Here is a 12,229-nt window from a genome sequence, read left to right as displayed (position 1 = left end):
GAAGGTTGGCGGTTTGAATCCCCGCAACGGGGTGAGCTCCCATTGCTCGGTCCCTGCTCCTGCCAACCTCGCAGTTCAAAAGCACGACAAAGTGCAAGTAGATAAATAGGTACCACTCCGGCAGGAAGGTAAACGGCGTTTCCGTGCACTGCTCTGGTTTGCCAGAAGCGGCTTAGTCATGCTGGCCACATGACCCGGAAGCTGTACGCCGGCTCCCTCGGCCACTAAACCAAGATGAGTGCCACAACCCCAGTCATCTGCAACTGGACCTAATGGTCAGGGGTCCCTTTACCTTTAAGTGTCTGTAGGGCTGCAGCCTCATCAATCTCATTAGATTCCCACAGGGTCTCCCATCTGCTATCAGCCATACCACCTCCTATAGACCATTACATGGGGTTGCCTAGGATGCAGTCTTATGGCTGAATCAAATGTTTCTGATGATGCTGGTTCAGTCCTCGTCTTCCTCCTCCTCATCATCATCCTCATCATGCTGGTTCAGTCCTCATGTGTCACACTTCAGGATTCACGTAAAGAGCCATTAGTTTAAAAGCCATCACGTATTTAGATTGTTGTCACATCAGCTGTAATTGTATGGGTTTTTGTTTTCTTTCTAATGTGGAAGGTGTTCTAATTTTTTATTTTTTTATTTTTTTGGTAACAGCCTGAATGTTAATGATTTCTCTTTTCGGTTCATTTCTGTTTTGATAATGGTGTGTGCTTATTGGATATTTTGATTCATTTTATAATAATATGTAATGAAACATCAAATTAGAAAAAGAAAGCTTCCTCATATGAAAAGCGTGCCGTTTCTTAAGATATAAAAGATAGCTGTAGATTTAGGAAACTTCTGTGTTAAGGAGTGTGGGAGAGGACTGGATTATTGATTTGAAATGGGAGCTCTGAAAGCTCATAACTTTGGGAATATACTTTGGATTTTCCCTAGGCCAGTGAAAGGCATGTAACCTGAAATATCTGTGATTTTTCACATACTCAGAACTAGCAAAGTTCTTTTAAAAACTGTACCTGTAGGTGGATGTAAAAATAATTGCAAACAGTGGGAGCTCTGCACCTTGAACAAAATATTTGCAACAGGTATAACTTAGCCATTTTCCATTAGATATTTCTGAAATTCGAACAGAATCATACTTCTCCCTGGGCCAATTCAACATGCCAATTTTTATACCGATAGGACAAATTGTCTTTATTTTATAATGAATCATTTTCCAGTCTTCCTCTCCTCTCAGCGATAAACGGTAGAACATTGAAAATGCCAGCTGCAGTGTAATATCTTGGGATCACCCAAGAAAGATGCTTAGCAAGAGGTTCCGGGCCAACAAAAGGGTTTAACTTACAGTATTTGTATGTTTCCCAGTAACAGGGTTTTCTGGGTGCCTTGCCTAGGTAAAGGTAAAGGGACCCCTGACCATTAGGTCCAGTCGTGGCCGACTCTGGGGTTGCGGCGCTCATCTCGCTTTATTGGCCGAGGGAGCCGGCATACAGCTTCCGGGTCATGTGGCCAGCAGGACTAAGCCGCTTCTGGCAAACCAGAGCAGCGCACGGAAACGCTGTTTACCTTCCCGCTGGAGCAGTACCTATTTATCTACTTGCACTTTGACGTGCTTTCAAACTGCTAGGTTGGCAGGAGCAGGGACTGAGCAACGGGAGCTCACCCCGTTGCGGGGATTCGAACCGCCAACCTTCTTATCGGCAAGTCCTAGGCTCTGTGGTTTAACCCACAGCGCCACCCACATCTCTTGGGTGCCTTGCTTGATCACTATTAAATAGTCATCAGGTGTTTTTTTTTAAAGCAGCATTAAAATTGTCAGTGGCAGCAAGTAAAAAACTAGAAAGATGCACAACAATGCTAAATGTACACAGCAGATCTGGAATCCAGTGTATTAAGAGCACATGGATCTAAGGTGCTTGAAAACATATTGAAAATAGTATTGACAAAAAGACAGTAGGTACAGTAACCTTCTCTGGGAAGGGCATTCTCAAATGGTTTGCCACCAATGGAAAGGCACTCCAGATCTCAGGAGGCTCAGGTAGTTTCGCCTCCCACACTCCAATGCACAATAAATTTATGGAACACATTGCCCCAAGATGAGGTCATGGCTGCCAGCCTACGGCCATGTGGATTATGCGTTTGTCTTATGGGATGTATAAAATTATGCATGGGCATAGAGAAGTTTTTATTCCTGTCTTGTAATATTAGAACTTGGAGACACCCAAATGAGCTGAATGTTGGAATATTCAGGACAGACAAAAGAAACTACGTCATCAGAAAGGGCATAGTTAAATGATGAAATCTGATCCCAAGTAGTAGTGGTGACCACCAATTTGGATGGCACTAATAGAGGATTAGACAAATCTATGGGATATAAGGCTGTCAACACTATTAGCCATGACGGCTATGTGATACCTCCATGTCAGAGGCAGTATGTCTCTGATTGCTGGTTCTTGGGAATCGCAACCTGTTGTGCTTTTGGGTTTTCCATAGGCATCTGGTTGGCCAGTGTGAGACGAAGAACCTGGAGTGGTTGGGTCACTGGCCTTTTTGAGCAGACTGTTGCATTCTTACGAGCACCATGTAAAGTTTAGAACACTCTTGCCTATTCTGATGGGCAGATATTCTGGGACCACTGGCATGCAACCGATGTGCTTCGCCATTCAGCCAAGGCACCTCTCCCAAAACATCTGTAAAGCTTAGATAGCATGGGAAAAGGATGGTAGCTCTATCAGCCCTGATAGATAAACAGATGCCTCCAGGTATATGGGACAATATGCCTCTGACTAGCAGATGATGGGTTTAGAGGGAGAGTCGTCGTTTTTGTGCCCTGCTTCTTTGCTTTCCAGATAACTGGTCAGTGTGGTAAATGGATGGTCTAACCCAGAACAGTGTTCCGGTTGTTCTTAGGCTGATGCCATCACCAGTGTATGGTGCACTGAGAAAATCCACTTAGCTGCCTGAAAATATGCCACCTCTGCTCACAATGTATCGAAGCGAGGAGGAGAATACTCTTCACTAAGATGTCTCAGTAGCAGAAGCATAACGGGTCCTCTACTGCTAGTTGGAAGGTAGCAATTGACTTGTAGAGTGGGTGGTGCCACTTTTCCTGTTATCAGCAATGCCTAGCTGCTCTTAGGTAACTCCTTGAGAATCAGCAAACCCCTTTCATTTGCTACTGTGGAGTCGGATTTTTACAACAATAATTTATTCAATATTTGTATTTTTCCCAACAGGAGATGCATAAGAGATAAGATCAGCCAAGGCACTGAAAGCACAAGGGTTATTAGTTTCATAGCTAGCTGTTTCGAAAGCCAGTACAATTTTTAAAAAGCTCTTATCCAAACAAAACAAAAGTTTCACCTTGATTTTTTTAGCCTGTAAATAACATGTTTAAACTAACAACAACATGGAAGCTCTCCTTAAGCAATTGATATTGCATTTGTAATGGGAATATCTTTCCCTGCAAGGTACAATGACAAAAATCCAACTGCAAGTGGTAATCATAAACCACAGATTAGCAATAGATTTTTTTTCTCTTTTCTTAGCTGGTCACCTAGCAACTTTGCCACTACCTGCTGCCATTGCAAATAAGCTGAAGATAACAGCTTTGTGGGTAATTACAGAAATTAAACTTTTACTGACACAAATTAAAACCAGAACAGATAAAATGAAATGGGTTTAAATTGAACCAAGTTCTCTAGGAAATTATCCCTTTTCAAGCTCCCAGCTGTTGAATTTCCAGTTCCCTCCTCCCTTAAGTTCTCATTGTGCTTTTTGTGAAGGCTAGGTACAGAGGGGAAAAAGAAAAAATAATCAGTTATTCTATACTGCTTTTTACAATTGCCAGTGGAAGAAATGTACTTACTAATCCTCTCAGAAATGCTTAAATGACCATCATCCAACAGCTTAGAAAAGAATAATAATATTAGGAAATTGTATGAGGCAGTTATTTTTCTGGGATTTGTTTATTTAAATGAGCATTCTGCCCTCTTCTAGGGGCTTTGGGCAGGTGAGATGTTTAAAAAAGCAGATTAAAAAATCTAAAAATAAATACCCCTCCCCAGCAAACAAAATATACCTTCTATTGGCTTCATCCTCAGGTTATTTTTTTAAGTGTATTGTTTTTATTTTTTAAAATTACGTCCCACTTTTTAAATATACATATAAACTCAAAGCAGCTTATAACATTAAGGTTCATATGTATAAACAAATCAAAGCTACAAATGAAAATCTCAGCCCCATCATAAGAAAGATCTTCTGGGATATTGTTTTAGATTTTGTAAAAGAAGCCCTTGTAATGCCAATGTGTTTCCTGAGGTAATCTGGGGGTTCTCTAGCTCCAGAAGAAACTCAAGGTGCAGTTCATCTGTGGACTTCTTGGGTTGGTAGATTTCTTTATAGTACACACAGCAATTGCTTGTCTGCCAAGGGAGAGACGTCTTGCATGTAGACTTGCCAACAAGTATGCTGGGGTTCGCTGGAACTTAGTTAGCAGGAGCAGAGCCTTGCAAACTGTGGTGGATGACCGTAGATCACGGGCAGATCCTGGCAACAGAATATGGTGAATAGCGAGTAGAGCAAGATCCCAACTCAGAAAGCCAGAAAGCAAGCGCAGGGATGGAATCTGGCGAGTCGGTGTGATAGTCTGGTGAAATATGACTGGTCATGGATACATTTACAGTTGTGAGCAGCTACTGAGACTGACTGTTGAGGTGCCTCTGTTCAAATATGGATGGTGAACTTTAGTGAAAGCACTCATTGGCAGTGCTATTTTTTTGGGAGGGGGGAGGTGTGTGCCGGAACTCACCATGAACGCCTTCCTTGTTTTCTTATAATGGCAATGGCGTTCACCTGAAAGGTGCCAAAACTTGAGTTCAGGCTAGAAATTGAAACCCCAGTCATAGGATTAAATGAAAGGAGATGTTCTCAAAGGCGTATAAAGCCCAAGCTATTCATGAAAGCATATATGAAGATTATCTGCTACAGGTAGAAAAGTATTACATCTAAGCATGTTATTTAAAAAGTAGATCAATATGCTCTTGAACTACGGTGCCAAAAATATCTGGGGTGGAGGGCTCACGGTTATGAAATCCAAATTAATTGTCCTTCCAGTTGTTTCTACGTATGTCCTTTCATCCCCAGAGTTTAGATGTTCAAGTGATAAAAAAAATGAAAATAGCAAATTTATATAGCACGACACCTAAGTGATCAAAGGAACCCTGTAGCACATTGCTTTTAGCTGCTATACCTGGGTTTTGATCTTTAGTTGCAGGGAACCAGCACCACCTTCTGTGAATATTTGTGATTGACTTTACATGGTGCAACTGCAGCAGGCAAACTGATTGGCGTATCATTTCTGGAAGCTCTTTCTTGTATTTTGTTTCCATTGTTCAAGTATGTAACTTTGCCAAACTGATTTGGACTCACTCTGCTAAGGGGACTTTTCAATGGAGGCATAGCCAAAGTTACAGGACCGAAATCCTGTACAGGCAGACAGAAATCACTTTAAAATCTGGGCCTGGCAGACGGCACCAAAGTAGCTAAAGAGGAAGCAGGTTTCTCCTCTTCCTCCAGGTGTTGCTGCTGTTTGGAAATGGCTGATGCCTTCTCTTAACTCTCCAGTGCATTCATTTCCCAGATAAGCTCCACCAGCCATACCACAGTTCCAGTGCATTTTGGCATATTAAATCTGAATTAAGCTCACAAGCTCACATTTTCTGCTCCCTGATTCCATTCTGGATCTGGGATCTTTGGGCCCGATGAGAGAGAGCCAGGGGCCATCTCTCCCTGCCCAATACCACAGCTGCTCCCTTCACTTCCCCATGCAAGTGCAATGGAATCCTTCATCTCACTGATGTGCTCAGCTCCTCATCTCTCTACCGTCTTGCATTCTGGGGTCCTGGAATATCTCATTGGCAGTCCCATGCCTAGCATATTAATGTGAGGTTAGAACTTTAGATAAGCGGGAGTTGATACAGCGTGCTGAGGAGTTGCTGAGGAAGTCCTGGCAGAGATTCCAAGTGCTTTCCTTTTTTTAAAAAATGAGAAGACTGGGTGAGATTGCAATATTAAAGCCTCATCTGGAAGCACCCAGCAGCTTAGATTCAATGCTAGTCCTACTCAGAATAAACCTACTGAAATTAATGAGCCTAAGTTAAGTCATATTCCTTAACTTCAATGGGACTACTCTGAGTAGGACTGGCACTGAATGCCACACAGAGAGTAAGGTTTGGGCCCCGTGGGCATTGTAGGGTGCTATCTCCCTGAATGACCTATGTGGGAGCAGTGGACTTATTTTGGTTGTCTTGTTGAGGCACAATAACAAAGTGAAGCCAATTCTCCAAACAGGTCTTCTTTCCACCTGCATGGGAAAGGGAAGCAGGTGATCCTGAGCCTTAGTTGTTGTTGCAGCTTGCTTGTCCACATAAAGCTAAAGCCTGTTTTAGTATCACATGCAAACCAGGCATGTATTTCATGGAATTAACGGGACAATGATTGGATAAAGAAATAGAAAGCATTTCAGAAAATCATTTTCTGGAACTGGAAGGAAAGTAATGCAATTTACCTGAGTGAGAGTCTCTTAGAATTGTGTGCTGTGCAATGTATACATAGTTAATCCTGGCAATGTTGCTTTGGCTCATCTGTATGTCTGATTCTTTTCTTTCTCTCTCTCCCCCCACCTCTTCCTTAGACTGTCTACAAAGCCTGGCTCTGTTCCCAGTATTTTGAAGTCACACAGTCTCACTGCAACCACACAATTCCTTGCAAGCAATACTGTTTGGAGGTTCAGACAAGGTGTCCATTTATATTACCAGACAACGATGATGTCATCTATGGAGGATTATCCAGTTTCATCTGTACAGGTAGGACAGATTTCAGCAGTCGTTATTTGGCGTCTCTCTCTGAACACACCACCGCATGATAGGGCAAAGTATAGTCATTCCCAAAGGCTTTCAAAGGTTGCAAAGCAAAGGTGTCCAAAGGAAGCTTGAGAACAACATGCCCGTGGGTGGGTATGGCTGGGGATCACTACACAACATGCCCTTGTCTGTGCTTCTGCTATTCCATTGCTATCAGGTGGTACAGAAATTCCTCCTTTCTACCCAAGAGCCCTTCCCAAAAACCCCAGCCCAGTCCAGAGCCCTATGTCTGAACAGCTACCACTTCCCACCCACCCCCCTCTCTCTGTTGACTTACAGTTCTCAGATACAAGTGCATGACAGGCTAATCTTATTTGTTCTCTTTCTATTGGGTATAATTTATTTTAATGCTCCTGTACACTTCCAGCTCATGTTGCCTGTTCAAAAGCCACAGTTGCTCTTTCAGGGCCTGCTAGAGAGAGCTTCTCTTGCTGCTGGTTGAGCTTTTGGGCTCCTTCTCCCTCCTAATCCCCCCCCCCATGAACTGCATAACCCAATGCCACTTCCTGCCACTGTAGCTTGGCAGTTCCAGTCTTTGTGCCCCTGCTCACATTGGTATGTGATGGTGATTACTGGGTGATTGTTGGGCTAATATTGCCAATAATGCACTATGACCTCACCGTAGGTACTTATTATTTTATTTTTTTTAACAAAGGACCACATTTCTTTGCATTCTGCACATCAGGCTGGCCATTCATGCAGCCTGTCAGCTGAAAAAAATGGCGAAATGGTTTAGCTCCCAACTTCACTGTTGTGAGTAATCAATAGCTATTCCCCCTTATGGTTATGTTCTGCTTCTGAATACCAGTTGCTAGAAAGAGACAGAGGGGAGAGTGCCCTCGTGGTCCTGCGTCATCATCATGTTATTATTTATATCCCACCCATCTGGATGGGTTGTCCCAGCCACTCTGAGCAGCTTCCAACACATATAAAAGCAACAAAACATCAAACATTAAAAACTGCTACAGGGCTGCCTTCAGATGCCTTCTAAAAGTTGTGTCGCTCTTTATCTCTTTGACATCTGATGGAAGGGCACCACTGCCAAGAAGGCCCTCTGCCTGGTTCCCTGTAACTTCATTTCTTGCAGTGAGGGAACTGCCAGACGTCCCTCGGAGCTGGATCTCAGTGTCCAGGCTGAAAGATATGGGTGGAGATGCTCTTTCAGGTATACAGAGCCATGGCTGTTTAGGGCTTTAAAGGTCAGCACCAACACTCTGAGCTATGCTCAGAAATGTACAGTGCTACCTCAGATTACAGACGCTTCAGGTTACAGACTCTGCTAACCCAGAATTAGTACCTCGGGTTAAGAACTTTGCTTCAGGATGAGAACAGAAATCATGCAGTGGCAGGCCCCATTAGCTAAAGTGGTACCTCAGGTTAAGAACCGTTTCAGGTTAAGAACGGACCTCCAGAACGAATGAAGTTCTTAACCCGAGGTACCACTGTACTGGGAGCCAGTGTAGATCCTTTAGGCCAGGCATAGGCAAACTCCGGCCCCCCAGATGTTTGGGACTACAATTCCCATCATCCCTGACCACTGGTCCTGTTAGCTAGGGATCACGGGAATTGTAGTCCCAAACATCTGGAGAGCCAGAGTTTGCCTATGCCTGCTCTAGGTCCAGCTTCCCACAGATATCTGGCTGGCTGCTGTGAGGTCTAGGTGGGCCACTCATCTGATCCAGCAGGGCTTTTCTTACATTCTTAAGTTTTCTTCCATGCCTCATGCATTGTGGTGGCACTTGAGCTATACTGCACCCCTGTTGTGTGTAGAACGCATACCCTGAGCTCAGCATACTTTCTATAACTCACTAAGCTACCACATCAAATTCCTGATGGAAAAAAGGGACTTTGGTCACATCTTCTCCTTAACATAATTAAAGGAGGAGAAATTCTAGGTTTTGCAATACTGCAGGGAGAATAATTAATTATTGAACAGGAACCTTTTATCATGCTTGCTTTTGACACTGCTATTAACTGTAACATATGCATACAATATCATGGCTAATTAATTCTGTTGAACATGCAGGGCAGAATAAGTTATTCTTCACTTTTAGACATTCACAGCTAATACATAGATATCCTAGGGAGTCTTATATGCCCATACCAAGCCCAGAGAAATCTGCAAAGTCTGACATAGCAGAAGGACCCGGAGTCAGCACAAATGCCACAGCCAAAATACCTGCCTAGCTCTGGTATGTACAAGGACTACATATCCCAAAGTGGTAGGAAGAAGACCCACACAGGGATCTGCTATCCCAGGTGGTTACTGTTATTTACCTTGATGCTCCTTTGCTCTGTCTGCAAAGAAGGCTGAGGTGCCTGAGATATCATAGTGAAAATACAGCCATTTACATACTATTGTTAAAAATCTAAAAACTACAAGAACAAAACATCAGCATAGCACAAGAAGAACAATAATTATACTGTTAGATTCAATGAAATTTTACCTCCTGAAAGACCAGTGAACAGGCATGTCTTCAACTGATGTGTTTAAAAATTAATGGCAACTGCTCTTCCCCAAGATGTGTCTTGGCCCAGTATACCTGAAGGGAGCGTCTCCACTACCATCATTCAGCCCAGACACTGAGGTCCAGCTCCAAGGGCCTTCTGGCAGTTCCTTGCTGTGAGAAGTGAGGTTACAGGGAACCAGGCCTTCTCAGTAATGACACCCTCCCTGTGGAACGCCCTGCCGTCAGATGTCAAGGAAATAAACAAGCATTTGACTTTTAGAAGACATCTGAAGGCAACCTTGTTTAGGGAAGTTATTAATGTTTGATGCTTTGTCGTGTTTTTAATATTCTGTTGGGAGCTGCCCAGAGTGGGTGGGGAAACCCAGCCAGATGGGCGAGGTATAAATTATAAATTATTATTATTCCACAGCTGAGGTGCCACCACAGAAGAAGCCCTGTCTCAAGTCACCGTACCACAGACCATGCTGGTCAGGAGGATCAAGAGCAGGGCCTCTCCTGCCAGCCTCAAAGCAAGGGGGCATTAGGTATTAGGGGAGACACTAAGCTTTGGGCCCTAAGCTTTTTGTATGCCAGTACTAACACCCTCAATAACTCATGGCAGGCTGTATAGTGCTTTTAAAGACCTATGATCCCATCTAGCCTTATAGCTACCAGTTGCAAGGTGGTCTTCAAAAACAGCCTCAGGTAGAGAGCAGATATAAGGCACCAGGAATAGCATTTTGAGGAGAAGACAGCCAGCAGTCTCCCCACACTTGGTTTTTCAGACCATGTGTGACTGTACATCAGCAGCATTTATAATTCTGACCAAATCACTAGTTCTGTGCACCGACTAAATTGTCCCATGAACATTTATGGATGTGCTTTTCTTCCATTTTCAAACATGGACTCTACAGAGAAGTTCCCACTCCATAAGCAGTGAGGTGAACAGAAATGGCCTTACATAGATAGACAGCATGTACTCCCCACCTTGTAATCGCTCTTTCTCCCGTTCAATTTAATATTTACGTGTTATCAACAGGAGCAGCAAATCACCATTCAATAATAAGAGAGTTTCTCTGAAAATAGTACCAGAGGGCTCATGCCATAAACACATAACAATACACAGATTGCAGTTGACCCCTCGTATTTTTCAGTCGTCGCGCCCTCCACAGGTGGCAATGTTTTGCAGTTCTTATGCATGAAAGAGTCTGAAGTGGCAGCCTGCAGTTCTGGTTGGCTGGTCTTCAGCTGCTTTCTCCTCTTCTTGCCTGCAGGTCTGAAACAGGAAGGAAAAAATGTAGGGCTTATTTAACAGGCCTCTGATCACTCTGGTTCCTGGGAGAGAAGAAATCTCTCTGTTTTTGAAGTAAAGAGGAGGCTGTTTTTGGAACTGCATCTTTCTCCCCCTTCTCTGCTTAACAGGGCAACTCTGTTTAAGTGTCATGAGTTAGCCTGCTCTCCCTTCAAGTACCGTATTTTTCGCCCTATAGGATGCACCGGCCCATAGGACGCACCTAGATTTTTTTTGGGGGGGATAATAAAGGGGAAAAAATTATCCCCCCCCAGGCGCGGGGCTGGGGCGGGGGAAGCTCGGGCTTCCCCCTCTCCCAGCCCCCAGAACAGGACCCAGAGCCATGCCAAAGCTGTGTGCAGCTTTGGCATCGCTCTGGGAGCTTGCGGGGCTGGAGAAGGGGGAAGCCCTCCGCCAGCCTTCTAACCAAGTCGGGGGACAGCGGGAAAGGCACGCTGCGCCTCCCGCTGTCCCCCGAGTTTGTGGGGCTGGCGACGGGGAGGAACAGGCTTCTCCCCCCCGCCAGCCTTCTAACCAAGTCGGGGGACAGCGGTAAAGGCACGCTGCACCTCTCCCGCTGTCCCCCAAGCTTTTGGGGCTTGCGGTGGGGCTCTCCTGAAGCCTGGAGAGCGAGAGGGGTCGGTGCGCACCGACCCCTCTCACTCTCCAGGCTTCAGCGAAAGCCTGCATTCGCCCCATAGGACGCACACACATTTCCCCTTCATTTTTGGAGGGGAAAAAGTGCGCCGTATAGGGCGAAAAATACGGTATTTTGTTGGTGCCTTGAACTGTGTGGGGGATACGCATGTAGAGTGACCACTTAGACATCACTTTTTTATTTTAAAAAATATATGTGCTTTCCCTTCAAATTCCTTAATGGCCCCCATTCTGGAGTTGAATGGACTGTACTAAATTTGCATGTGTTGACCCTTATCCAAGGTATGGAGAACTCCCGGGGTATGCCTGAATGTGTCAGGCTTGTACCAAGGTCAAGCAGCGTTCATTATGAAGAATCTCATGTCAACCTGAGGTCCAGCTCTGAGGGCCTTCTGGCGGTTCCTCGCTGCGAGAAGCCAAGTTACAGGGAACCAGGCAGAGGGCCTTCTCGGTAGTGGCACCCGCCCTGTGGAACGCCCTCCCACCAGATGTCAAAGAGAAAAACAACTACCAGACTTTTAGAAGACATCTGAAGGCAGCCCTGTTTAGGGAAGCTTTTAATGTTTAATAGACTATTGTATTTTAATATTCTGTTGAAAGCCGCCCAGAATGGCTGGAGAAACCCAGCCAGATGAGCGGGGTATAAATAAATTATTATTACCGTATTTTTCGCCCTATAGGATGCACTTTTCCCCCTCCAAAAATGAAGGGGAAATCTGGGTGCGTCCTATGGGGGGAATGCAGGCTTTTGCTGAAGCTTGGAGAGCGAGAGGGGTCGGTGCGCACCGACCCCTCTCGCCCTCCAGGCTTCAGGAAGACATCCGCAGCCTAGGCAGCCCTGTGGGAGGTCCCGCAGGGATGTCAAGGCTGCGGATAGCAGCCTGCCGCCTGGCGCGAGGGG

At 44.8% G+C, this 12,229-nt stretch overlaps 1 protein-coding gene and 1 long non-coding RNA gene across 3 annotated transcripts in view; one reads left to right on the top strand and one right to left on the bottom strand.

Moving 5' to 3' along the window:
• Positions 1-12,229, top strand: part of NALF1 (NALCN channel auxiliary factor 1) — a 328,184-nt gene that overhangs the window by 307,315 nt on the left and 8,640 nt on the right. For both annotated transcript variants that reach the window (XM_081198573.1, XM_081198574.1), the window contains exon 2: positions 6,702-6,873. In XM_081198573.1, the coding sequence (XP_081054699.1) occupies positions 6,702-6,873 (172 nt within the window). The remainder of the gene's footprint in view (positions 1-6,701; positions 6,874-12,229) is intronic.
• LOC308589537 overlaps positions 9,659-12,229 on the bottom strand; it is a 28,394-nt gene continuing 25,823 nt past the window's right edge. The window contains exon 3 of the long non-coding RNA XR_014009366.1: positions 9,659-10,656. This is a non-coding gene — a long non-coding RNA (uncharacterized lncRNA). The remainder of the gene's footprint in view (positions 10,657-12,229) is intronic.

Source organism: Podarcis bocagei (assembly GCF_964188305.1).
Source record: "Podarcis bocagei genome assembly, chromosome: 6".
NCBI classification, from domain to species: domain Eukaryota; kingdom Metazoa; phylum Chordata; class Lepidosauria; order Squamata; family Lacertidae; genus Podarcis; species Podarcis bocagei.
The sequence above is the reverse complement of the archived record's forward strand: the minus strand, read 5'-3'. Positions and strand labels throughout refer to the sequence as shown.